This window comes from Miniopterus schreibersii (genome assembly GCF_964146895.1).
Source record: "Miniopterus schreibersii genome assembly, chromosome: 16".
In the NCBI taxonomy this organism is placed as follows: Eukaryota; Metazoa; Chordata; class Mammalia; order Chiroptera; family Miniopteridae; genus Miniopterus; species Miniopterus schreibersii.
This window is the reverse complement of record NC_138116.1, coordinates 23,503,605-23,529,958: the sequence shown is the minus strand read 5'-3', so window position 1 is coordinate 23,529,958 and position 26,354 is coordinate 23,503,605. Positions and strand designations below refer to the sequence as shown.

The 26,354-nt window shown below is 41.8% G+C and overlaps 2 protein-coding genes across 17 annotated transcripts in view; one reads left to right on the top strand and one right to left on the bottom strand.

Annotated features, from left to right (window-relative positions):
• Positions 1-89: 89 nt before the first annotated feature.
• NBR1 (NBR1 autophagy cargo receptor) lies at positions 90-25,287 on the bottom strand. Of its 6 annotated transcripts, none has more exons than XM_081161613.1 (21): positions 24,864-25,287; positions 21,370-21,480; positions 19,283-19,345; positions 18,578-18,596; positions 17,562-17,584; positions 15,292-15,486; positions 14,878-14,952; positions 13,969-14,183; positions 13,296-13,463; positions 12,738-12,947; positions 11,772-11,931; positions 11,390-11,680; positions 10,600-10,749; positions 10,045-10,120; positions 9,425-9,535; positions 8,987-9,151; positions 6,933-7,362; positions 6,062-6,156; positions 5,119-5,176; positions 4,289-4,397; positions 90-1,990 (listed from the first exon to the last, which is right to left on the bottom strand). In XM_081161613.1, exons 2-21 carry the CDS (start codon positions 21,469-21,471, stop codon positions 1,817-1,819), a joined length of 2,889 nt encoding a protein of 962 aa, XP_081017739.1. In that variant the 5' UTR covers positions 21,472-21,480; positions 24,864-25,287; the 3' UTR covers positions 90-1,816. The 6 variants fall into 6 exon arrangements, with proteins under 6 accessions (XP_081017739.1, XP_081017737.1, XP_081017738.1 ...); XM_081161611.1 differs by lacking the exon at positions 24,864-25,287 and adding an exon at positions 24,490-24,609; XM_081161612.1 differs by lacking the exon at positions 24,864-25,287 and adding an exon at positions 24,221-24,310.
• A 112-nt stretch (positions 25,288-25,399) lies between these two features.
• BRCA1 (BRCA1 DNA repair associated) overlaps positions 25,400-26,354 on the top strand; it is a 50,544-nt gene continuing 49,589 nt past the window's right edge. For 6 of the 11 annotated variants that reach the window (XM_081161600.1, XM_081161606.1, XM_081161604.1 and 3 more), the window contains exon 1: positions 25,400-25,677. The gene's annotated coding sequence lies outside the window, so the exon portion shown is untranslated. The remainder of the gene's footprint in view (positions 25,678-26,354) is intronic. The other 5 variants (XM_081161603.1, XM_081161608.1, XM_081161607.1 and 2 more) reach the window with 2 other exon arrangements.

The following is a 26,354-nucleotide window of genomic DNA, read 5'->3' as shown; positions in this document are numbered from 1 at the left end:
TCGCCAAGGCGGCCAGAGACGCTCTCCGCTCGTCAAGGGTCACTCGGGGCCACGACGCGGCTTCTACAAGGACCAGCAAATCCAGGTAGGACTTTCAAAGAACCTTTATTTCACCATTTCTTCAGCAGTTATGTACAAGTACAATGGGCGGACGACCGGACCCCAAAGCCCTCCTGGACCCCTAAAATACGACTCAGATGATCAAGACAGGTGCCGCCCGCACATCAACCCAATTAGTTACACACACCCTGCCGCTCAGCCTCTACCCAGAAGCCCCGACAAAAACGTTTTAAATAATGAACAGCCTGGTTGGCCTGCAATCTGACTCCTGGCTTATTAATTAGCATCCGAGTGTTATACTGTAAATAAACATCATCATTATGTTAAAGTAATTTATTATAAACACCAACCAGGTTAAATAATACTATTTTATTATCCTTCCTTCCTTTGGGCTGGGGTGAGATTCTTCTTGAAATCATTTTCATGAATATATCTTTTAGTGTTTTTGGTAACGTCTTTCTTCATCAATCGTATCCAAGACTCTTCTGTAAACACCACCAACCAGGTTAAATAATACTATTTTACTATCCTTCCCCAGCTTGGCGCTGGGGTGAGATTCTTCTTGAAGTCATTTTCATGAATATATCTTTTAGTGTTTTTTTGGTAACAATTGTATCCAAGACCCATTTCTGTAAACAAAGTGAGGACCTGCACCCCTGGAAGCAAGCTCTTCTCCACTCATCCTGGAGTTAAACCAAAACTTTTTCAGTGTTTGCCCCCATCCAAGTTTTGCAAACCAGACTCTTCTTTCTGTTCTAGACTCTCTAGGGCTAGGTACCCTTGAATAGATTTCAAACATCCAAGAAGTCATCAGGATTTCCTATGCCTCATGCACACTCATTACCCACCACTGAACCTGGCCGAGATTAACACAGGAGCCTGCCTTTCACTTTTTACAGTTCTATCCCCTACCCCAACTCTACTGCAAATAAGATTTGCCCTGACATAAGAAAAAAAGTAACTGTTAAATTTACCTTCCCTTTAACAGAAGAATTTTTTTCCTTCCTCTATAGGATTAGCAAAATATTTTACACTACCTAATTTTTTCCCCCTTAAATAAAAGAAAACTATGCAAAATTACTATTATAAACACTGCTCAAAAGGTGCTGGTGGTTTAATTAGCACGCTCCCCTCTCCTTTCACTGAAGTGCAGAGACCCAGAAAGTAGATATTCTTAAATTCATCAGTGGGCTAAACAGTGCCAATTGTTAAGTCTCGCAGGAAATGACTTTCTCCTTGAGAAAGGAAGAGTAACTAACATTCCTGTCATGCTCTGGGTATTATTTTAATACCACATTGCTATGAGGCTTGGGGTAGGGTAGAGAAATTATGAGTACTTCTTGAAAACAACTTTCAGGGTTTCTTTTAAGAACTGACAATTAACATATAACCCCATAAAAACATCCACATTAACCAAGAAAAATACTCAACTTCAATACAAGCAAAAAGAAAAATGGTATAGGAAGTTCAAGTTATACTCTTCAACGCACTAAAATGGAGAAAGGAGTTTTATCCAAATCAACTGAAAAGCTCTCTTACTACTATTCAGTCAATGTCTAAAGCAAAAATTTACGTTTTGGTCTTTGATTTGCTCCAAAAAAATACTGTAATACTGGTATTGTCTTGACAATTCAATGATGGGCTCTATACATATTCATTAGATTAAAAAATAAGCAAGGGCTTCTGCCCCACACCCCAATGACAATAAAAATCATCTCTGAGCAGCAGGCAAAGTTATTTAATACATGGTGACTCCTCAATAGCGGTGGCTGTACCAGTCGTTGTTGTTGACCTGAAGAAGTTCTGTCACAACCTGCAGGATGTTGTAATTGTGTTTCTTCAGCAGCCTCAGGTTCAGCTGCCTGTCACAGAATCCCATTTCAAAGAGATGGGCCATCAGGGCTGCTGTCTGATCTTCAGAAACTATTGGCTGTGCAGAGTCAAAAAATCAGAACAACATCTGTAATACTTTCAACAATAAAGATAAATTAAAAAGAAAGAAAATGTTTAGGAAAAGCAGACCATTTCCTGTATAATTTACAGGTTTATCTTGTCATACTATTTATTAAAAATATTAGGTAGATGCAAGGGCATGGCACTCCTATCCACCTGATCCTAATAGGGCATCTGAGGCGGAAGAATGGGGAAGGCCCTTTTTGGGATTAGGTATGGCTTGTACCCCAAATCTGGCAACTAATGAATTGTCCTTAGAACTAGGAGGAGAATGCTTCAGAGGGGACTTTCAGAAGGAAGTATTCTTTGGCCAGATGAAGGAAAAGATGCAAACTCTGAAAGCTCTATGAAAATAAAGGTAATCTTGAGGATGGGACAAGTATAAGCAAGAGATGACTAGTATGGGAAATTTAGTCAGATATATGCAAAAGAGCTGGATAAAAAAATTGCTTGGAAAATTACATCCTAGATGACCTTCTGGGTTCCTTTTTTCTTTTTTTTAAAGAATAGAAGTGATCCAGGTAAGAGGGGGCTAACATTCATTTACTCCTTCTTTGAGCCAAATTCTGTGGTGGACATAACCTTCTTAAATCCTCCTAACACTTAGAATACCCTGACTCTTACCATTTATTTACTGTGTGGAGTATCAATTCCCTCATTTATGAAAATGGAGTTAAAGAATACTTCCTATTTTGTAGGGATGAGAAGATTAAGATGAGAAGGTGTGTAAATATGTTGAGCGCAGTCTCTGCCATGTCCCTCTACACCTAACTCCACTGTTCCCTTCCTCCCTCTTATTTCAGGATAAATTATCCATCCTCCTGGCCAAGTTAATCTTTTCACGTGTACTTTTCTTTGTATCTCATTAACATTACCTCAGAAATCTTTTTTCTATGAACTATCCTCTCTCATCTTGACTGTTAATCTCTTTTGCTACTGGCTAGCCCGCCTTTAAAAATGTTTCCCTCTGATTTATGTATTCTAGCTTTCAGTCTCTTTTCCCCTTTGTAGTACAGCTTTTTAAAGTGAGGCATTTTTGTACTGTAGAAGTCCTTTCCACCTGTTTACATTTCTCTGCAGCATCTGATGCTGCTGGCCATGTCCTCTTCATTAAAACTCCCTTGTTAAGTTCCAGTACAGAACTCTTGCATTTGCCTCTGACTTCCCAGTCTTCTTTGAAGGGGCCCTCCTTTCCATGATCCTTAAAGGCTCCTTCTTGCTTTCCCCATTCTTCCCGAAAAATCTGATCCAATCATATCTCCTTCTATAACCTGTATACAAATGACTTTACCTCCAGGCCAAATCTTTCCCGTAACCCGGATGTCCATACCCAACTGCACTCTGGATAACTTTACCTGGATGTGCCTCGAGTTCAGCACTACCCTAACTGACCCAATTTTCTTCTCCTCCTGCCCAAATATATTCTTCCTGCATATCGTCTCTTAATGAATGGTACTATTGATTGTTTAAGCCAGAAACTTGGGATTTATCCTTGACGTCTAGTTGTTTAATCAGTTGCCAAGTTCTGCCATTTCTATCTATTTCTCTTCTACCTTTCTTTACCACTGACACATGGATTCTCAAATGGATTTCCCAGCTCCACCAGCTTCCACACTAGAGTGATCTTACTATGAACAAATCTGATCATGTTAATTACTTCCCTAAAACCCTCCAATAGCTCCTCCCACTAGTGTTAAACTCCAAACCACTTAACACAGCATCCTGCTTGCATAGCAAAGGTCTTTTATTTTTCTCAGCCTTCCAGACTCATACTTCCAAATCTTTTTACTGGCTACTCTGTCTACAGTGCCCTCCCTATTTCTTTCCTGGCACTTATTCTGCCCTTTAGATCTTAGTTCAGGCATCACCGACCAGGAAGTCTTCCCGTGCCCTACCCAGGGGCCCACACTGGGCTGAGGTGCTCCATCTGTCAAGAACACTGACAAAGTAGCTTACAGTCTACTATAAATTTCTGTTTACCTCACTTGTTTCCCACTATGGGCAGGACTGGGGTCTTATTCACCTGGTGGCACTGGCACTTGGAAGAGCTCCCCACACATAGTAGTTCCTCAACAAACATTAGGTGTTTTCCCCTTCTTCCCTTAAGAAACTTGGCCAAAGTTATACAGCTAGAAAGTGGTGCAACTGTGTGTTAATCAAAGACTAAACCTAAAGCTTATGCTTCCTACAATGTCATGCTACTCTCCAACCCAGACAGATGCCAGTTTTCATTGATGACTTGGATTTGACTCAGGAAAATAAAACATACACTGACCTGTGCAGTGACTGGTGGTCCAGCAAACAAGGCCTTGTATGCAGAGGCAGCAACTGACAAAGCCCCCTTCACCAGTCCCCCAGCAATGCTGCTCCCATGGTGGTGGTGCCTGTGGAAGAAAACTAAATTATCTCCCTAAAAAACACAAACCATTATCTTTCTACAAGATAATCTAAGCTCGAATCCTTAAAAGCAAATGAGATTTCCTTGAGGAAAAAAAATCAGTTGTAAAAAAGAATATAACTGTTTTCATATGAATTTTATAGCTACAAATCTTGGTTTGCTGTAGGGCCCAGCTCTACTGCTGCAAGACATGGGAACTGCAGAAAACACCACTCTGGTGAGCATGCCAGCGTTGAGTTCCAGCTTAAAATTAATGTGGTCAAGGGCACCTTGGGGTATTAGAAGTCTGTCTGCTCAATTAACACCACAGAGGAGACACCTCCCAAAGGAAATGTGATTTTTATGGACACTGTAGGGAGGAGCCCACCTTGACAATGCTCTGAGATTGGGAGCAGAGAGGCAGGTGTGTCTAAGAAAAAGTTACTAAAATGCACAGTGGGCTTGACCTTCCTGCCTTCTCCTCTGGTACTAAGGTGAGTTGCATCTGAGGGCATTCCTTTCTAGTGTGGAATGTGAAAACTCTTGAACATCAACTTAGGTGTCTGTTCAGTGTTGCTCACAAGTTCTAGAAATAAGAACAAGAAGGAATGATGGCTCTCTTTCTCTGCTCTCTGGACTGGCACATGCTCCGACAGGCTTGTTTAAGCAGAAGCAACACTAGGATATCCACCTGCTTCTGAAGAAGAGGCTGCACAAGGTCCCGTTACCTTGAGTGGTCATAGCTCTTCTGTCTGCTGTTTACAAGTCCTGATGAGCCTCTGGGCTCTAAAAGCAAAAGAGCTGTTGGTTAGATGCAGCATCCATAAGCACCTAGTGTCTCCTACCGCACAGCGAGGCTATTATAGACGCAGGTGGCAACCTCTCTCTTCAATATTTGGGAAACTTTCCAGGTGGTTTAGGGGATAAGGAGAAGCGGTCCAGAATGCAATGCAAGGTAACTATTTACTGAAGCAGAAAAATTAATTCTATAATCCTATCATACTGGCTTATTAGTTCTTAAGTACTTTTAGGTTTCATACTTTGAGGAAGAGGGAGAAGTGACTTCTGTTGTTTTTTAAAAATATATCTTTATTGATTTCATAGAGAGGAAAGGAGAGGGATAGAGAGAGAAACATCAATGATAAGAGAGTCATTGATCGGCTGCCTCCTGCATGCCCCCGACTGGGGATCGAGCCTGCAACCCGGGCATGTGCCCTGACCGGGAATCGAACCCTGATCGCCTGGATCCTGGGTCGATGCTCAACCGCTGAGCCACGCCCGGCCGGGCAAGAAGTGACTTTTGAGGATCTACTCCCAACTTCAAGGTGCCATTTCCCTTATTTCGTAGGTACAGAAACAGACCTGCAGGTGTTAAAAACCTGCCAAACCACTGCAAGGTCACACACAGAGGAAACGTGGAGCTGAGGCTGGAACCTAAACTGGTCGGGCTCCAAAGCCTGTGTTGTTTCTACTACAGCACAATGCCAACCTCTACGAGGTTTATTTAATAAATATTAAGCTAGAGAATAGAAAAGAGTATGAGGGAGGAGCACAGAAAGAGTGAAAGGGCAAGTTTCTAAAAACTGCCAAGAATCACAGTGTGTCTCTTTATACCTGGTTTCCATTAGAAAGGAGCATAGAAAAAGAGATAAAGCTCAGGCTGGTCATTACCTCCTCTGATCTGATCAGGGACTGAAGAAACTTCTGGTATGGTAACTGGTAAATCCACTCCTGGGGAGCCATGATGCTGTGCACAAGGAGGGCTCCTTCAGAAAGACACAATATTGAAAGTAAGTTGAAAGGCACCTGTGGTAATGGTGGGAAACAGTACACAAAGCACAGCAGTCCAAATTCTCTACAGAAGCTTCACATTTCTGATCCAGGTCACATGTCTGAAATTAGGGGTCAGGTGAGAAGGGCTCATTCTCCTTCTGGTTTTCCTCTTCAGCCATAGTCAAGCTAGAAAGACTGGCTTCAGTCTTGTCACTTCCCCTATATCAACTGGTGGTGATAAAGGGAAATGTCTAGTTTCCTGGGAAAATGGTTTAAATTATAGTCCAGGCTCCATTTTCCATCCTATGAGAGAGCAATGACACAGATAGAATCCAGTAGAGAATTAAAATAACTTCTCTCTGGTTTCATAGTATACTCTTTCCGTAACAGATTAAACTTCCTAATTATACTTTGTTGGGTTAATATGAGAATGGGTTTCTGCTGTCTGCCCAAGTCAATAGAACAGGGAGGGAAGGTCTAGGGATGTTTGTGTTTAAAAACTGACTCTCAATGATCAAAACATAAGTAGACAGCTGATACCCAGATAGTTAAGGTAAACTAAAACAAATATTTCTTTGAATCCAGAATCCACAAATACTGGGAAGTACAACTTTTATTCATCTAAATTCAGATTTTACTATGTATGGGAAATAGTCTCTTCCCCTGTTGACAAACAAACAAACAAACACAGGTTTTGAGATGAAGTTGGTTCCTCTCTCTTTATTCCACCTCTGAAGAACAGCCCAGCTGAGGGGGGTGTGGATGGTACCTGGGCAGCCGTGGTGGAGGCCCCACCACCTCTGGGGTTAGGGGCACTGTGTCCAGAGTTTGTGAGGTCATGAGGATGTCATTGATGCTGTACCCCTGCGGCTGGTTCTCCCCTCCAGGGGGTCTTTCCCCAGCCTCGGCTGGTTCCTGCCCAGCCTCAATTCCAGGCTCGCTTTCAGCCCCTCGCTCCAGGCCTGGCTGTGAGAGGGCAGAGCTATACATGGAGTCCCCCAGGGGGCGGCTGGTGTCGAAGCACTCAGGCAGGATGATGATGTAGTCCTCTGAAGAAGCAGAGGACTGACTCTGAACTTCATCTTTAAGCTCATCCTCCTCCTCCTCCTCCTCCTCCAGGACAGCTTCTTCCTCAGAGATATGGACCATCTCCTCTCTCTCGTCTCCAAGTGGTCCCTCTTCAGGCAAAGCAAATTTCACTGAAGGATGAAAGCAACCAATTTTAAGGCATAAGCTAAAAGCAGCCTCTGGACCTACCTTTACCAGGTAAAGCCTTGTGGGTCATGAGCTACAATTATGAAAGCCAGAGGAGAGGGGTGACCCAGAGGGAACGGTTGTTGCTGGAACCATATCACGGCCATATTCTAAGTATGAAGCCTATGCAAAGCTGTACAGAACTGAAACTCATAAAAACTAGATAAGCAGAAACATCCAGGCTTCTCTGAGCAGCTCTAAGACCCATCCCTTGTCCTCTTCATAGAATGTTTAATATACTGAGATAGGGATCAAAGCAAAACGGGCAGGCCAGCCACAGGAGAAGAAAATGTGAGGTAGCGAGTATTGCAGGACTATATGCCTACTTTCCTCCTCTTCTTTAGAAAGCAGTAAGTAGTCATGGCAGGAATTGATAAAACATTGATGGGGGGGGAAAGTACCTACAATTCTAGAGATAACTACTGTGAACATTTAAAAAAAAGTTTTGCCCGGCTGGTTGTGGCTCAGCGGTTGAGCATCAACCTAGGACCCAGGAGATCGCGGTTCGATTCCTGGTCAGGGCACATGCAGGGCTGAGGGCTCCATCCACAGTTGGGGGTGTGCAGGAGGCAGCCGATTGATGACTCTCTCATCATTGATGTTTCTTCCTCTCTCTGAAATCAATAAAGATGTATTTTTTTAAAATTATAAAAAAAACTTATTTTAGAGAAGAAGGGAGAGAGAAAGAAACATCCATATATGAGCAAAACATTGATCAGCTGCCTCCTGCACACCCCATACTGGGGCTCGAGCCTGCAACCCAGGCATGTGCCCTGACCAGGAATGAAACTGGCAACCTCTTAGTGCACAGAATGATGCCCAACCAACTGAACCACACTAGGTACTACTATGAACATTTTGATGTTAAGTCCTTCCAGACTTTTTTGTTATGCATTTATACACAAGTGTGTGTGGGAAAATATATGTGTGTGTGCATATATTTTATACAAAAGTAAAACTACTAATATTTGAAGTTATAGGTCAAAATTCACTATAATAAAAATGAGATTTTTCCATATAATTTTGATGCACTAGAATTTGAATGTTTGTATAGTCCTTGAAATACATGGTATTGGTTCTACATGGTATTTGGTATTTAGAAATTTCTGTTACAAAGAAATTTACTATAGCAGAATTTAACCTTGAGAAACTTAGTTGACTACCTCTGCTTCTGCCCACTATTTCCTTGACTCCTGCCCACTATTTCCTTGACTCCTCTCCTTGGAAAAAGGAGAAAATTCCGCTGCCAATGGGAGTCTCTGCTAAGGAGCTCTGTCAATTTACAGGAACACTCCTTACTGCAGAATCTAGGCAGCACTACTAAATGCTGTTCCTCTGTGGCCTGCAGCTGTAATTCTGCCCCAGAGAAAGTACAGAAATGAGTTATAGTGGCTGTTTTGTTCCTGAAGCTAATTAAAATGGCCAGGTACAGTATGCAGAGTTTAAAGAAACAAATTCTAACAAAGATCACCCTGCTTCCACTCTCTGTGAAGAGCACTCCTACCTATTCAGGTTCGACAATCACAATTCAGGTACCACCCTGCTGTGGGGGGGAATCAGGACACTCACTGTGCAGGGACTTCTGTCTGCAAGGTGGGTTGTGATCTGGGGCGGCATCCAAGGTAAGAGATCGGATTACAGTCTCACACACGAACTGGGTCCCACTCAGGTCATCTTCTGCCTCCTCCAATGAAGTAATATTCTCAGCCCTCCTCTTTACTGACACTGTGGAATCTGAAAGACATGAGCCTTTTCTATACTTGGTTTTTGAAGTGTTGAGAACCTTTCTCCAGTCATCATGTACCCATGCTGATACTATGCCAAGGAATAGCTGCTATCTGTGCCATGTCAAGGTGAAGAGACTTAAAAATGTGAGATGCTACAGAAAAGCCATTTACATGCTAAGGTAGGGTTAGTAGGGGCTAGGAGGGGGGTTGGTATGTGTAAAAACAGGGTGTGGTATGAAAGGGGAGGATGCAAATACTTTACAAATATTTAACCCCTTACCAGAGAGTGCTTTAAATCCCGCCCCTTCACTCTCTTCCTGTATCTGCCCCAAGCCTGGCTTCTCTATTAAAGGACTGTCATGTGGCAGAGGAGACATGCAGGGAGTCATATCTGGAGAATGAAGAGAGGAGAACCATCAACCAAGAAAAAGCATAACATCATCAACAGTCAGTGTCCAGAAGCAGCAGCTCACAAGCTTCTTGCTTCCTACAGGGCTAAAATAAACCCACATATGCTTCAAGACCTATTGGAAAGAAGCTCTCCAGACTATTAGGTATGTAAGTATCTCTCACAGATGAATCAACGCAGGATGGAACATAAATAGTTGTCTGGTCCAGAAGGCCATGTCCAAGACAGAACCATGATGTAAAGGAACAAAGGGGCACACATCTAGGGAAAAATGGAGATGTGGGTCCCTTTATGGTGGGGAGGCCTTACACAAACTTGTATTGTTGCCTGACGTACAAGGAAAAGTGACCCATAGGTGTAGTTTTAATATCACACTGTGGGAGAAATACTTGCCATCTATTTACTCAGAATAAAATACTGCCAGAGTCTGGGCTGTGGTTCCCTTGTGCCTGTTAATAAAATAAACAAGATGGACTGAGTGACATTCTTACCCACAGGGGTGTTGTGGGGCACTCTCTCCAACTCTTGGACAATGTTTATATCCAACAGCTCAAAGGACAGCAGATCCTGGGGAAAAAATAGGCAGTGTTAGGCAGTGCACATTGGGGCCACGTTTTGTCTTCATGGGACCTGCAAGGCTATTGACTGTCACATTACCCAGGTTGAACTCTGTTCAAATTCATGCCTCACCTCCAACAAATGAAAACAAGGAAGAAGAGTTAAGTGGGAACTAGATGTTCAAATAACCAAATGGCAGGAAGGAGAGAAAATGCAGTGGGGGTGAAGAAGAACCAACAGGCAGAAATGAAGAGGCAACTAAAGGGAAGTTGTGGTGAAGCACAAGACTGAGTTCTCAATTTAAAGAGCAAACATTTAGTTTAGAAGCTTGCTTCCATAGACCTTGCCAATGCATTTGACTGAATCACTGGGCATATCTCTAACTTTCTGGGCACCATCTATGGCTATACCACCTTCTCTTCAAAAAGTTAAGAACTCTTTCCCTAGTGCTTTCTCTCCCTTGCCCCTCAAAGTGCTCAATCTCCCACCTGGGCAGTTAAAAGGTCCACAGATGGGATGTAGAGCTCCCTCTCACTGGCAACATTTTTTGTCTTCTGTGGGCTGCAGGTTCCTGTTCCTTCTGTTTGCTCAGCTGCTTCACTGAGCTGAATTTCTTCTTTAGCCAGAAGAAAAGCTTCCTATAGAGAAAAACCATTTTAGGCCCTTCAACAGAACTCAAAAACTACTGCAAACACCACTGCACCTCACATTTTAACTTACAGAAAGTTGCAAAAATAGTACAGAGTTCACTTATTACCCCCTTCATCTAGCTACCCATAATGACAACATAGGTTAACCATAGTAACAACAGTCAAAACCAGGACATTAATACTGGGTAACTGAATTTAAACAGTAAACACTCTAAAAAAGTGCCTAACTAATACAGAGAAGTTGCCTAAAATAACTGCACCAAGTTACAACTAGGGCAAGACTTCATTAACATTTAGGGAACACACACAAGGGACACTCACTAAGGAGGGATGAATGTTAAGGAGGAAAGCTATCAGTCCAGCAGTTCCACAGGCCAGCCAGACAGCCCTACTTTCCCTAGTGCAGCAAAGAGGCCGGCAACGCATCATTTCGAAGAGATACAAAAGCAGTGAGGGGTGCCTGCACCAGAGCCTAAGACTATACAAACAAAGCCCCCAAGTACTAGGCCCAATATAAGCATATCCATGTTTTGCAGGCAAGGAGAGAAGCTAGCCTTTCCAGATTTCTGAAAGAATGACCAGCTGTGAGTGGGCTCTTTTAGTTTCGGTCACCCCTTCCAATGCTCACCTCTTGCTGGCAGGTGAGACCACCAGCTGTGCTTGAGTTGATCATGCCATTTTCAATGTTATCAGAGCTCTCTGTGGAGCAGAAAGGATCCACTATGATACTGCACCAGACCCGAGGTCCAAACTGTTGGCCTTTGTGAGAAAGACGCCAGTGGGAAGTGTATGTTCCCTCCAAGGCTGGGGCAATGAACTCCACAGACACAATTCCCACATGGCCGGCCTTCAGGCAGGGAACCAAAACATCCTTCTTTTCTGTTGAAGCCATAGTTAGGTTTCCCCACATGAACTTGAGCTGAAATAACAGTGACAAGAGAAAGCGAGCTTGTCAGCTGGGCACTCTATCGCTTCAAGTTGTGTCACCCCCACACTTCCGAGGGAGATACCTTTGTGTCTGCACTCCACTTCACGTTTCCTGTATTTTTCATCCTCCAGTGTTTGATAAACTTGGTTCCTGGCTGAAGGTGAGTCCCATCAGGCAAATTCTCATCCACGAATGCTGCGCTGAGGGTTGGCATAACTGGGGCACAGGGCTGCAAAGGGAGCCTGAACAGAAATTCAGATCCTCAGTCACTGCTGCTGAGTGCGATAGCTTCTGAATATCCAACACTGCAGGCTTACACTCTGGCTCTTGAGGATGTATTAATGCATTTGCCTTGTAATACTAATAACATTTTTTAACAAACAGAAGACAGGTCTGACCCCTGAATTAAAAAGCTACGAGAAGGGTAACTAAAATGGTCTACAAACAAAACTACTAGTCAGGCTCAAAATATTTGCTTCAAATCCAGACTGCCTCCAGCAAAGTTCACACCACCAGTTCTGAGCCTTACTGGTTTCTAGCTTTCTTTTTTTTTAAAACATATCTTTATTGATTTCAGAGAGAGGAAAGGAGAGGGAGAGAGAGAGAGAGACACATCAATGATGAGAGAGTCATTGATCGAGCCCGCAACCGGGCATGTGCCCTGACCGGGAATCAAACCCCAATCGCCTGGATCCTAGGTTGACGCTCAACCGCTGAGCCAAGCCCGGCCGGACTGGTTTCTAGCTTTCTGAAGAAAGCGACAATCACTCAGTCCCTCTTTAAAAATGCTAGGACCAGCCGGGCTGGCATGACTCAGTGGCTGAGCACCGACCTATGAACCAGGAGATCACGGCTCAATTACTGGTGGGGGGCGTGCAGGAGGCAGCCGATAAATGACTCCATCTCATCACTGATGTTTCTCTCTCTCTCCCTCTCCCTGAAATAAATAAAAAACATATTATATATATATATGTTAGGAGCTGCCAATAATTATGACAGAAGTTGGCTGGACCTCAAGTCTTGCCTCCCACCCTGGCCCTGGGCTTACATTAGGGTGTTAGACTGCAGTAGGCTCTCAGGTCGGCCCAAAGGAGACTTGGGGCTCTGGAGTCCATGGATGGAATTCCACAGATGAATCTTCCTGCGGAGTTTAAGCTGCTTTTTAAGTTCCTTGACCTCTGCCTTACGCTGTTTCTTCTCAGCTCTCAACCTTTGCTTTTCTGCTTTAAGAAAGTTCTTGTCAACCTGTTTCTGAAGCCTGTGAGATAACAAATGATAATCTTAAAAACCTTACAAATCTTGAAGCTATTTTGAGCCACTTGTAGTTTCCATCAGTGTCAGCTTTTAGTTTAGTTTCCTTTTTTTAAAACTGAATTTATTGGGGTGACACTGGTTAATGAAAGTATATAGGCTTCAAGTATATAGTTTAGTTTCTTAACCTCTTTCTATAGTTCTCATTTCCATTTTATAGAAATTGGATAAACTGCACATCAACTAGAAATGAACAGGAAATTAGTAGACTATTTGTAGTTTTGTGATTCACAGCCTATCACCAGAACCAAGAAGCCAAACAGAGAACAACATGTCCCATGTATAAACGGTTTACCTGGCTTGTTCCAGAGCAGCAGGAAGTCGAGGAGTAGAGAACCTTGAGTGAGAGAACGGTTCAGAGGAACCCACGACAGGTCTCCGCAACTTTAGCAGGACATGGTTGGAGTCATGGACATATGGCCCTGATTCACAATCTTCACAGATATTATAGGATGGGCATAGGCTATGGGGGGAAAAGGCACAGTGGGAAGTACCTGGGGTAGGGAGATATGGGACCAAACTTCCATATTTGTTCTATTATCAGCTAAGTGGTAACCTGAGCATGCCTCCCAATCAAGCCATGTCTCAATTTTCCTCATTAATAAAATGAGGAAAATAACATTTAACCTACATCTATTTCAAAGAACAATCTATGGGAAAAAGCAAGATATGAAAGTATTTAGAACAACAGGGAGAAAATTTCTGGTGATCTAATTTTGTTTTAGGGAACATAATTTTGTCTGGTTCCATTAATTCAAATAAATGTCTATCTGAATACAACAATCTGAATAGTTATTCAAATAGTTATTTTTTTCTTGCGGGTGAAGAGTAGCTTGTTTCCAATTCAGAGCTGCTATATCTGATACTCAGAGATAGAGTACATCCAATGTCCTGTTACCTATCCAGAATGCCAGAAAGGCCTGCTCTAAGGTCTACTAATAGCTTTTTATTCCCAAGTTACTGCTTACCTGCACTGGTAGCGCACACCAAAGATCCTCCTTTGGCAGCTGCTGCAAGAAATATGCCAGTTGAACTGGTTTTCTGGCAAAAACAGTGTTTCCTCTGAAATAGGCATTGAGACTTCTGAGGGACAGGAACCCAAGGATGGGTTCTGGAGGACAAGCTTCTCATGTAATTTCTGTTCAAGCTTCTCAACAGTTTCTTTAACCACTTGCTCTCTGAACTGTAACACAGAGCAGAAGATGGGGGGGGGAACCCCTCAGTTCCAATATTGAGAAAAGGCAAGAAGATATCAAATAGAGCTCACCATCTACAGTATAATAGAAGAACATAATAAATAGCTAATATCTACTGAACAAATGGACAGAAACATAGCAAAAGGAGGTCTATTTCTCTTACAGCTAAAACAGTTAAAAAAAAAACAAAACACCAAGAGTGCCTGGCCAGGCGTGGCTCAGCGGTTGAGCATCAACCTAGGATCCAGGCGGTCAGGATTCGATTCCCGGTCAGGGCATGTGCCCGGGTTGCAGGCTCCATCCCCAGTGTGGGGCGTGCAGGAGGCAGCTGATCAATGACGACTCTCTCATCATTGATGTTTCTATCTCTCTCCCTTCCTCTCTCTGAAATCAATAAAGATATATTAAAAAAAAAAAAAATACCAAGAAATCCTTTTGGTGAGTAAATTTCCAACTTCTTCCTTCTCAAGCAGAGAGATTTGTCCCTTTTTCTTACATCCTTAGAATTAAATGCCCTCTTTTTCTGGTACATTATTGCAAAAGTTGAGAGCTTTCTTTACTGGAACTACTCTAGTTTGAAAATTATTAGCGACCAGAGGCAGCAGCCATCTGGGTTCGGCTTTCTATTTCTCCCAAATTCCACATACTGCTGCTACAACCCAAGTCACAGAGGACACTCACTGTCTCCAGGTAGCTTGTAAACCAGTCTGGGGGCTTGTCTAGAGGCTGGTCTGCATCAGATGGAGCAAGTGGAAACTGCAGCAAGAAAAGACAATCCAAGATTTTGGAGGTTACTTTTCATTTCTATTTAAAATAATTTTCCTGAAATGTATTATTTTGAAGGGCTTTTTTTTTTTTGTCAAACAAAATACATGGTTAAAAACAGAGACAAGAGTATGAAGGAGTATAAGAGGAAAAAGCCTCTGTGTCATCCTACTTGCCCCCTCTCCAGAAGAACCACTTAACCAGTTTCAAGGTCAGGCAGACATGGCCACCACAACTCCCAGTTTTTCTGAAGAGAAAATCCTACACACCAGAGAGAATGAAGCGTAAGGTAAGAAAACTGTATAGGGAGGGAGTCCATTCCCTTCCTACCTGTGCTGCGGGTTCCTCTGGGGTCCTCATGTCGGTTCCCAAGACTCTCATCAGCGAAGAATAATGTGCAAGTGGCTTCCTCCCTGCCCTGGAAACTGGCTGTCTTTCTGCTACGACTGGGGGTGGGGCTTCATCAACCACACGGTAGCCTTCATGGACTTGCATCTGCAGTTGGTTTCCCTGCTTAACAGCCATCTGAACGCACATGTTATGAAATAAAAACATACTGTGAGATTCTCCTTTCCCAAAGGAAAACTCAAAGACATTCAGAAGAGCTGTGGTGAATTACGCTGGAAAATATGTTTGCTTAATTAAGTCAAATGGCATATACTACGCCAGCCTGCTGTTTCTTTGCCAAAGAATGTTAACTAAGAATGGTTTTGTTATTAAAAACACAAAAGTAGGTTTTTAATGCAGCACTTTATTAGATGAGATGTTTTCATTAACTGGGTTACTACTTTTCTGTCTAGTTGGTTTTTATGCTGGTCTTCATTTATGGATTTTAATCTCAACTTTTCAAAAAAGTCCACCCATGACTACCAAAACTTGAGAAACTTAAAGCTATGTCCCATAATTGTTTACTTTCCCACTAAGAATAGTATTTTGGAAAGTATGTTTAAGTGGTCAACCTCTTTCTGAAGAACATCTTCTTACAATTCCTATTTTGACAATTCTACTGCAAGGGCCATTTGAGGTTCCATGAAGGTACTCCAGTGTCCAAGAGATTAGAAGTTAAGTCCATGGGGTTTTAGTTTCCCTAACTTGTCACTCAGTGACAAAAACTATTCTATTTATTTTATACATTAGACTTGCTAAGATTTCATTTTAAAACATCATTCCATGGCCAATAAGTCTGAAAGATATTATTTAAATCAGGGATCAGCAAGCTTTTTAAAGGGCCACATAATAAACATTTTAGGCTTACAGGACATAAAGTTCCTATCACAACTCAACTCTGCTATTGTAGCACAAAAACAGTCACAACAATATATAATGAATGGGCATGACTGTGTTCCAATAAAACTTTATTAAAAAAAATGTAGCCTACTAGGTATAGTTTGCCAATCCCTATTTTAGATCATAAATCAAGAAGCTTTTAGTAAAATGTGGGTAGAGCCTGAAGAAAAAATTGCTCAAAGAAATGTGTCTAAATATAAACATGGAATCTTAAGTATTAAATAGTACTGTCATATATATATACACACATATAGATATATATACTTATATGCACACACACACACATAATATACACATACATATATATATAAAGTCTTGCTTCCTGAAGCAAGATAGGCTTATATAAACTCTAGGCTACTGAGGTCCAAGATTTCTGACTCAGTAGGTAAAATAATAGTTACTGTGGGAAAGGTATTAGTTTTGAAGATCTTAGAAGACTTTTTTAGTGAAGAAACTACTATAGCTTCTGAGAATAGGGAAAGAAAAGAGCCAGGAAAAGTTGGATAAGACTGAAGGGTATGGGGGGACAGCATGCTGGAATAGCTTAAAAGCAGAGAGGAAATAGGAAGACCACATGAAATTGGGGCAGAGGGAAATTATGAAGCATGAAATATTATTAACAGAGATGGGTTATTTTAACTAAGAGAATCCAGGGAAGGGCCTAAATATCCAAAACCAAGAGACTATCTGGTAAAAGATTTCTGAGTAAAAACCAAGAAGACATTGGCTGAACTACTGAAACAAGTGGCCAGAATAGCAATTCTGACCAGAAACCAAAAAGGGCAAATTCAGCTTCCAATGAAAAAATCTTGCCTCTCTCTCTCTAGACCAAAAGTGATTATGGAAAATAGGCTAGTCTTGGACTAGAGTTCATAAAAGATAGTCAAACTTTAAAGAAGAGACCTTGAGGAATGCTCTAATTCATCGACAACCAAGGGATTGTTTGTAACCAGATGCTTTGTACCTTAAATTCTCCCACATTATACTGCAACATTCTATAGGGGGATCAAGGTGAAGGAAGAAGATAAAAAGTGTCAACAAGAAAGCACCATTCCGGAGAGTTCTTTGTATTTTTAAATGCTAGCACGGTGGTACTGAGATCAGCAGAGAGATGGAATGGTAACTGAAAAAAACCTTTATATTAGGAACTGCCTTTTGCTGAGTGGTATGTCCCACTCATCAGTTTCCCTAAAAACAGGTTTTGCTCTGTGTATATTCATTAATTTCTCCCCATGGCTAATGGAATTCAGGTTCAACTTTTAGTCAGTAAACATTTTAAAAATTACTTGAAAATAAGATGCAATAACCATTACCTTAAGTGCTTCTTCATATTCTCCTAAAAGGACAAAAAATACAGTGTGATATTTCTTCACCAGCCCAAAACATTCTATTAAGAACAGCCAATCCTTACTGTTAAGAATTTTTAGCTCAAAATCCTTACACATGAGGAGCTACTATCTTTTTGCTGACAAACTCCCTTCTTATCACATTGCAAACAGTAACTACTTGCAGGTTAGTTCTTCCCTTTAAGTCTCTCTCTTTGCTACTGAAGTCTTCTAGTTACGAAACCTCCACTCAGTTCCCTTACACGAGGCTTAGTGATGCTCAAGACTCGAAGGAGTTCATGAATAGTGTTAATACTATCATTTCAGCTGGTTAAAATAAGCTTTTGGGGGCTAGCCTGGGAACCTAGCCTTAAAATATAACATTGTTCCTGTGGGAAAATGCACTCTAACCTCTGAACTACCATCTTACATAGCTTCTAGAATACCACCTGTTTATAAATTGACATTAACATATATATACCAAGTAAAAGACAAATGCTACACCAGGAGAACAAACTGTATGTGTTAAGCTGGGAGGCATATTATCAGAAGATGAGCATCTTAAACATAAGAGAATCTCCCATTAAAGCTGCCTTGGCTGGGTGGCTCAGTTGATTGGAGTGTCATTCTGTATACTGACAGGTTGTGGGTTCAATTTCTGGTCACGGCACATACCTATGTTGAGGGTTCAATCCCCAGTTGGGGCTCATATAGGAGGCAACCAAATGATGTTTTTCTCTCCCCCTCAAAAATCAATAAAAAAAACAACATATCCTCAGGTGAGGATTTAAAAAACAACTACTGTCCTTAGGCTCCAAAGGTACCAACCTATATACAAAAAGTGCTATAAAATAAAAATCTGCTATGTAACTAATGCCCATGGATAAGTGAGTGCAATGTCAATTTACTGTATACCAAATTCTACTCGAAGATGAATATTGCAGTAAGATTACATGGACATGGAAATACATACACCCATGAACAGATAAAGGCTTCTGACTCACCTTGACTGTTGATGGATACCTGTAAAAGAAAAAAATGCAACCGTGAATTATAAACCTCTCATTACCTAAGGTTACGAGGACCAGCCTCACAGGACAGATGCTAAATCTCAGGTTGGGGGTCAGCTTCCCCAGCACTACGAACTAGTTGTAACTAATTAAGGAATATTATTGCTTAATTACTTTGTTCCCCTTTACTTCAGGTACATTAAGCAGCAGCACAACAGTGGCTAGGAGCCTGGGCTCCAGAGCCGGAGGATAAAGAAATGATCCTTTACTACTCCCCAGCTTCTGTGCCTTTGGGCAAGCTACTTAACCTCTCAGTCTGTTTCCTCATGGGTAAAGAGTGAATGAAGTACCTAATACATAGTATTGCTTTTAGACTGACACACAGTAACCACTCAATAAAGGTTGGCCAGTGTCATTTTTATTATTATAAACTAAATGGTAATTTGTGACTTATTTAAACTTAAGATCACTACATAGTTTTAAAAGTTCTCTCTCAAATTTTCTTCAGTGTTGCTTCCCCATTTCTCAACTTCATCTCAAATGCCACAAGTCAGCTTAGAACATGCAATTATCAAATACATTTAAACCCCTACACAAATGTGATAAGTAGCGTTCTGAACAATTTGAGCCCCACATCAGTTTTGAGTAATAAGATCTCTATTTTGGATACTTGGCAATGGGTACCATACTATACTTTACCTCTTCATTTTCCTCATCCAGGTATTTTATCTGAATAGTGTTCAGATCAAACGAAACTTTTACCTGCAAATGAAATGTACACACTAAATGATCAAGATATCAGAAACGTAGTTTGTAACAGAAACCTGGACCTCATAAACGAAAGGATGGGCATATTTCACAACATAAAAACTGAACATTTCCTATGGTTAAAAAACACACCATAAACAAAGTCAAAAGACAAACAACAGACTGGGAAAAATATTTGCAACTCATAACAAAGGGTTAATATTTGCAATACACAAAGAGCATCTGCAAAACTGCTAACCACAAGATTAACAACCCAGATAAAAGTGGGCAAAAATGTACAGAAATTTCACAGGAAAAGAAATCAGATATGCCTAACAAATATATGAAGAGATGTTAAACTTTAATGGTAGTCAGAACAAAGTAAATTAAAGCAATGAGATATAATCTCAACAGAATGGCAAAAAAAAAAAATTAAAGCCATAGCATCCAATGTTTTCAAAAATTTAGTGCACTGTAATATATTTCTCTGAGGTACTATAATTGTTTTGCAAAGCATCTCGCAGTATTCATTAAAATTAAAATCACACGTCTTATGACCCATTAATTTCATTTTGGGAAACTTTATCCTAAAGAACAGTACATAAATTATATACAAAGAGCTATTCCCTATAGTTTATTTTATAGTGGTTAAAAAACCCCCAAAAAACCCTTTGACCTTGAGGGCATTATGCTAAGTGAAATAAGCCAGACAGAGAAAGACAAATAACTATGATTTCACTTACAAGTGGAATCTTAAAAATAGACAAACGAACTCAGACACACAGAGAACACACTGTGGTTGCCGGAGGCAGGGTGGAAGGTGGGTGAAATGGGTGAAGGTACAAACTTCCAGTTAAAAAAGTTGTAACTATGTGTGGTGATGGATGTTAACTAGACTTGTTGTGGTATGTATACAGAAGCATATTGTACACCTGAAACCAATAAAATATGCCAATCATATCTCAATTAAAAAAACTATACACAATCTTTCAGTAAGGGATGGTTAAATTATAATTACCCCAGAGAGATGGGAACAGTGGGTGGAGAGATATTAACTTTTTCTTTATATATGTTTGGCTTGCTTTACTTCTATTTATAATGGGCACATATTGCACTTTTACGACTTAACATTTACAATAAAGAAAAAAGGCAAGCTGTCAGCCCATTAAACTACTAGGAATAAAAGATGAACTGTGCTTGATTTTCAGATAATTTGACAAACAAGATCCAACTTTCCAGATAACCATCTGTCTAATGTCTAAACAGTATAAAGAAGTTACCTGATGGAAGAGAGAGGACTAGAGCAGACCATAATTTGTGGTTTCTCCACCATTTCATTTCCTTTTTAGTTGCCATAACACATAACCAGTTAAGAGGTTTTTACTAACCAGGTAAAAGTAGGTTTTTACCAAAGGGTTTATTAGATAAAGTTATACAGGAAGTAAAACATTCACTACTGCAAACCAAACAAGAGTACAAAGGGCAAACCAAGAGGAGGAAAAGCATTAACAAAAAAACAAAGAGAAAAAGGAATAAAAAAGGAATACATGAGCTGCTGTCTAAGCACCTGTATACATTTTTTCTGCTCAACTTTGAGATAATCTCTGACTTAGCAATAAAAGCAATCAATCAGCTCTTGCAAAGTGTTAAGTTATATCCTTAATGGTTCACAAGCCACAGTAATATATTTGCTCTCAGGCAAGAGAACATTCCTCTGGAGCCTGATTAGGGTGGGGCCCACACCAATTCATTCCTCAGGCTGTTTCTAAAATTAATAGATTTTCTCAGTCCTATCTCACTTAAAAACATAACCTTACCTTTCCTTTCTAAATTCTTCAAAAGAAATTTATTTGTTCCCTTATTGGGACACATCTCCTATATGAATACTGAGTCCTTGTCAAAAATAATTTTCCAAAAGGCTCAGAAATAGTAAATATGACAGACTTTTTGCAGCTATGAAACAACACTGCTAAAAATAGCTACCTCTGGGGGGAAAAAATCTATGCTTAAAGGATGGAGAAACAAAAGTTAATGCTCACCATAGCTTCGACATCAGCCCAAGTTGTATTTTCTGGATCGGAAACCAGAAAGCTTTGAGTTTCATTTTTAAAAGTCACATTTAGAGTAACCTGTGGTTCCATGCTGTGGGGCTAGAATTGAGAGGACGAGTGAGAGAAAAAACATTAGAAAGAGTGTAAACTGCATAAACATATACTCAACAAATACGAGGATTTAATATAGGCTGGGCTAGGCGAGGAGGACACAGTAGTGAATGAAAAGACAATGTCTGCTCTTCTGCTACTAAAAATCTAGTGGGCAGTTTAAAACAAATCTCAAGGTTAAATGTTTGCTGAATGTAAATGTTGGCCACGCCCACAAAAATAATCTAATATTTGTAAAATCCTTTAGGATTTTCTGGAACTTCATAATGATTGGTTAATCCCTGGCCGCTGTGGCTCATTTGGTTGAGCGTCATCTGTGGACCCAGAGGTCACGGTTCAATTCCCAGTCAGGGCACAAGCCCAGGTTTCAGGTCCGGTCCCCAGCTGGGGTGCTGCGGGAAGCAACTGATCAATGTTTCTCTTTCCCTCCCCCCTCCTCTCTAAAAAAAATCAATAAAAACATAATGATTGGTTAACTAAACACATACCTATTATCTGCTAATAGCAAGATATTAAGATAAATAAATTGGATTAGGTCTCTACCATAAGGGAATTTGTATTTGTAGTCTTTTTTCTTTTATGGAGAATTTCACACCTACATAAAAGTGGAAAGTAATGAACACTTCTAACAACGATCAACTCAAGGTTATCCTTACTTCAACTATATCCCTGCATATCCTCAATCCCCCCAATGTGGATTGACTGTGGTCAACTAATGTTTTAACCAAACTACAGCAATTTAATTTTTACACTTGATTTTGGCATAAAGGCCAAGGAGCGATAGCAATCTAATTAAAAAAAATTATTATGGGAAAATTTAAATCCATACAAAAAGAGATTAATATATACTGAACCCCTATGAGCCCAACTGCTATCTTCCATAATTAACATCAACTCAGGAGAGGAAAGGGGGAGAGGAAGGAGGAGGGAGAGAGTGGGAGGGAGAGAGAGATAGAGAAATAGAGATTTGTTTTTCTACTTATTTATGCATTCATTGGTCGATTCTCGTATGTGCCCTGACTCGATCAAAGCAGCAACCTTGGTGTATCTGGATGACGCTCTAACCTGCTGAGCTATCTATTGGGCCAGGGACTGTTTTTACTTAAGGATTTTGTTTACTGATGAGTTGTTAGGTAGATTTGTTTTTATGACTTTATAAAAACAAAAAAGTTTGTTTAAATCTAAACATAAGCTGTAATGAAAAATGTCAGCTTTTAAACATATTCATTGGCAAATCTTTAATAAGCATCTACAAAGAGCCAGATTCTGATCCAGGCACAGGAGATAGATGAACAAGATTAAGTCCCAGAAGTTTATAGCATAATAGGGGAGGGAGCACAAGGGTTAAAAGAATTGAGTTCTAGACACATTACTCTGGCACACTACTGGCCATACAACTGAACAAGTCATTTAACCTCTGAGCTTCAATTCCTGAATCTGTAAAATAGTTCTAATATCTCTGCTTTGACACCTCACAATGTCATCATAAGGATCAAATAAAAATGTGTGCGCAAATTCTTTGAAAATGTTACTCAAATGTAAAATGATGATAAATCAGTCTTTAGAACCTAAAATAGTCCTGTTTTCCACAGTATAATGTACTATCCTGTGAAACAATACAAGGTCATTAAAAAGGACCTTGAAGGTTTAAGGATCAAGGATTTTTTTTTAAATACAAAAACAATTACCGTCCGTCCGTCCCCACCCCCTTCTTTTTATTCTTTGTCTCCACCTAGAGTTAAGTTCACCACCAAAATAACACCGGTTTCTGGCAATCCTGCTGACATCTAGTCATATGGAATGCAATTTGGGGGGTCCTTAAAACTTGCAAAGAATTCTTGTCAGTGCCCCAGAATCTTGAGGGGGGGGAAAGAAAAATCAGGGAAATGAAGTGACTGATTCAGTCTGCCAAAAGTGGGGGACTCTGAAAGAGTCTCATTTTTCAACTTCCAAGAAACACACTTCAACACTTCTCAGAGTCCAGAGGAAACTAATCTTGCCCCTTTTTTCTCAAATTTCACAATTGGAAATTAGTTTAGATACTTTGGAGCTCATCCAGCTGGGCTGCTGCTGGAGAGAAAACAGGAAGTGGGGGAGGCTAGCTGAGTTGGATCATGTCCAGGTCTTCCTAAAGAGCTGCCTGCTGCCTGTTTCCGTTTGGCTTATATGTTGAAAATTCTTTTAGCAAGAGCATTAGTCTTGAACTTGTGGAAACACTAAAGCTATGGGTCGACCCTTCTGTCCTTGTGGGTTTAAAGTCAGTAAAGTCATGAAGCTGGGGCCTAGGCCTTCAACTTTAATTAACTGGCATTATTATAACTTCATGCCACTGACTCACCTTGGCTTAGCACAGTCAGCTTTTCCTCTACATCGATTTTTTTCAGGATACCAAAAATCTCTTTAATAAAACAGGCCTGGGAACCTGAGCTTTGACTACTGTCTCCACCAAAGGCCTGTACAAGATATCCCGGACGTTAAAATGTGTGACCTGGAAAGCTGAGTGTTTGACAAAACAGAAAAACGGTACCTTTCTAATACCAGAGGTCCCTGAGCAAGGAAACTACTTTATGAGGTTCTTGAAATGAAGGGGGACGGGGGTGAGGAGGCTATACGGTGTCATCTTTTTTTTTTCTTGCAGACTTCATCTTAAGTCTTCCAGTTATCCTCTCCTAGCACTCCATGTCCCCAAGACCGTGTCATCACCCCCTAAAGATCTCATTTTCTTTACCTAGGCCCTCTTTGTGCCGGTGAGTCTCGGCCTTCCATCAGCAGAAGCCGGCAGTTCTCAGCCACCGAATCTCCCTCCCACCGGCGGTATCCGCCCCCTCGGCCCCTCAGAACACGAACAGCTCTCCCATCCGGTCAGTGAAAAGAACGGCTGCCCCCAGATATGGAAAAAGTCGCCCCTCTTCTTTGCAGGACTCCTCCCCTGAACTTCCCCAAGCCCTCTCAGTGCGACGTGACCCCATCCCTAGGTAATCGCAGCGGCTTCCTTACCAGCTTCCCGCCCCCGGGGGGCGCCTGCCAGAGGCCAGTGCAGGGACCGTTCGCTGCCAGCGTTGCTGCTACCCCTGCGGGGTGAATCTAACATGGCGGATAGACACAGGGGCTAGTCCCCAGTTTCTGAGTTTCCAACAAGATGATTGGCTCTTACTACTTGTCCCTCAAAACTCCTACCCTATTGATTGGTCGAGGATGCGTTTGCGGGGGCTGGGCAAGAGCTGCCTGAACCGCACAACAATAACAAACACTGGGGCTGAGGGGCGGAACTACGAGTGCGCAGCCGTGGGCTGGAACCGAGGTCCCCTTCCCAGGTAAATTCGGCACCCATCTGCGTTCCCTTAGGTCACTGACCTTAGATGACTACTTACTCGAGACTCGCGGGGCTGGATGGGAATTGTAGTTTTCCTAGGACTTGTAGGTTCCTTAGCTTATTCTCCGCTCTTAAGATACGAAAACACAACATTCCAATCCATATCTGTTGATGTGCCTAAGTGTGTGGAGGTCTTCACTCTATCAACTGGGCTGCCCTGAGGATCGTGCCCGCTTCCAGTGTCGGAAGCTCCTCTCCATAAGACTACAGTTTCCAAGGAACTCTGTGGCGAAGGTCTTCTGATCCGCAATGCATGCTGGAAATCGTAGGGGGTTTTGCCTACAATCCTTTTATTTACCTAAACTGGAGACTTCCATTGCGGCGGAAACGTAAGGTAACGAGACCTCTTCTTAGGAGTGTGTAGGCACTACCTTGCGTTCAATTCGGGTCTCAGCGATTCCGACCCTAGTAAGGCAATCACTGTGACGTAATAATAAGCCGCCACTGGAAGCGTAGAGGTGAGATGGTGGGCGCCTGATTGAAAACTCCAAGAGAATTCCTTCTCTTCCGTCTCTTACTAATTACGTAACACAGGGAAAGAATGGCTGACCAATTGCGAACCCCGAAAGACTTTTGGCTCTTTCTGCTCCGCCCTTCCGTAACGTGTTTCGAGCTCGCGTTCTGAGAGGCTCTCGCTCACCCTCAGCGGCCGGTTTCCGTGGCAACGGAAAAGCGCGGGAATTTCAGATAAATTGAAACTGCGACTGCGCAGCGTAAGCTGGCGGAGCTCTCCGGACCCAGGACTGTCCGGGAGGCCTTTCAGATAACTGAGTCCCTAGGCCGGGAAAGCCCAGACTCTGATCTGAGTAAAGGTGAGAGAGCTTTGGGGAAGGGCTCAGGGGGCCCAAGAGGTACTCTGGCGGACAGGCAAGAAACGGGTGTGGAGGGAGTGGGGGAAGGGACGTCTGAAGGATAGCAAGATGGGTGTCGTATGGCTAGGGCAGGCGGGAGGGTGGAACCTGATATCGAGTATGGGATAATCGTGGGGAGGTGTGCATTTTGTGGGTTGCGGTGTAGGGGGAGGCACCAAGGATAAGGACGGTGGCTGGGTGTGTCTGAAGGGGAATCCTGATGGTTGGAGCTGGAATGTGTTTTGAGGGGACACCATAATGTAAAAAGACGGGGTGGTATACGTGAGAAGGGAACCCTGAGGAAGAATAGGAGCAGGAATGTGTCTGGGAAGAGGAGGAGACAGGGTTTTGTGGGAGGGAGAGCCCTTAAGAACTGGATTCTTATGGGTTTCCGAGAGAGACAAGAGGAAAGTAGAGGAAGGGGCATTACTAGTCACAGATGCCGCTGCCATGAATGTGCCTGAGGCTCCCGCGATGAGTGCAAGCCGGTGGAAAACACTGGGGAAGGACAGGGGTGGGGAGCCTTCGTTGGTGTTGGTTTTGTTTTTGTTGATTATAGTTTTATGCAAGAAAAATAAAACAGCCAGGATGATTGGAGAAAGCTTAGGCTACCACCAATTCACCCCACTGTGGCTTTC

Excerpts from the sequence above, each read along its gene's own strand:
- NBR1 (XM_081161613.1), bottom strand. The coding sequence starts at position 21,471 with ATGGAACCACAGGTTACTCTAAATGTGACTTTTAAAAATGAAACTCAA. Across the intron at positions 19,346-21,369 it reads GGGCTGATGTCGAAGCTATG|GTAAAAGTTTCGTTTGATCT; the intron begins GTGAGCATTAAC and ends TTTCATTTGCAG. Across the intron at positions 14,184-14,877 it reads TTACAAGCTACCTGGAGACA|TTCAGAGAGCAAGTGGTTAA; the intron begins GTGAGTGTCCTC and ends TCTGTGTTACAG.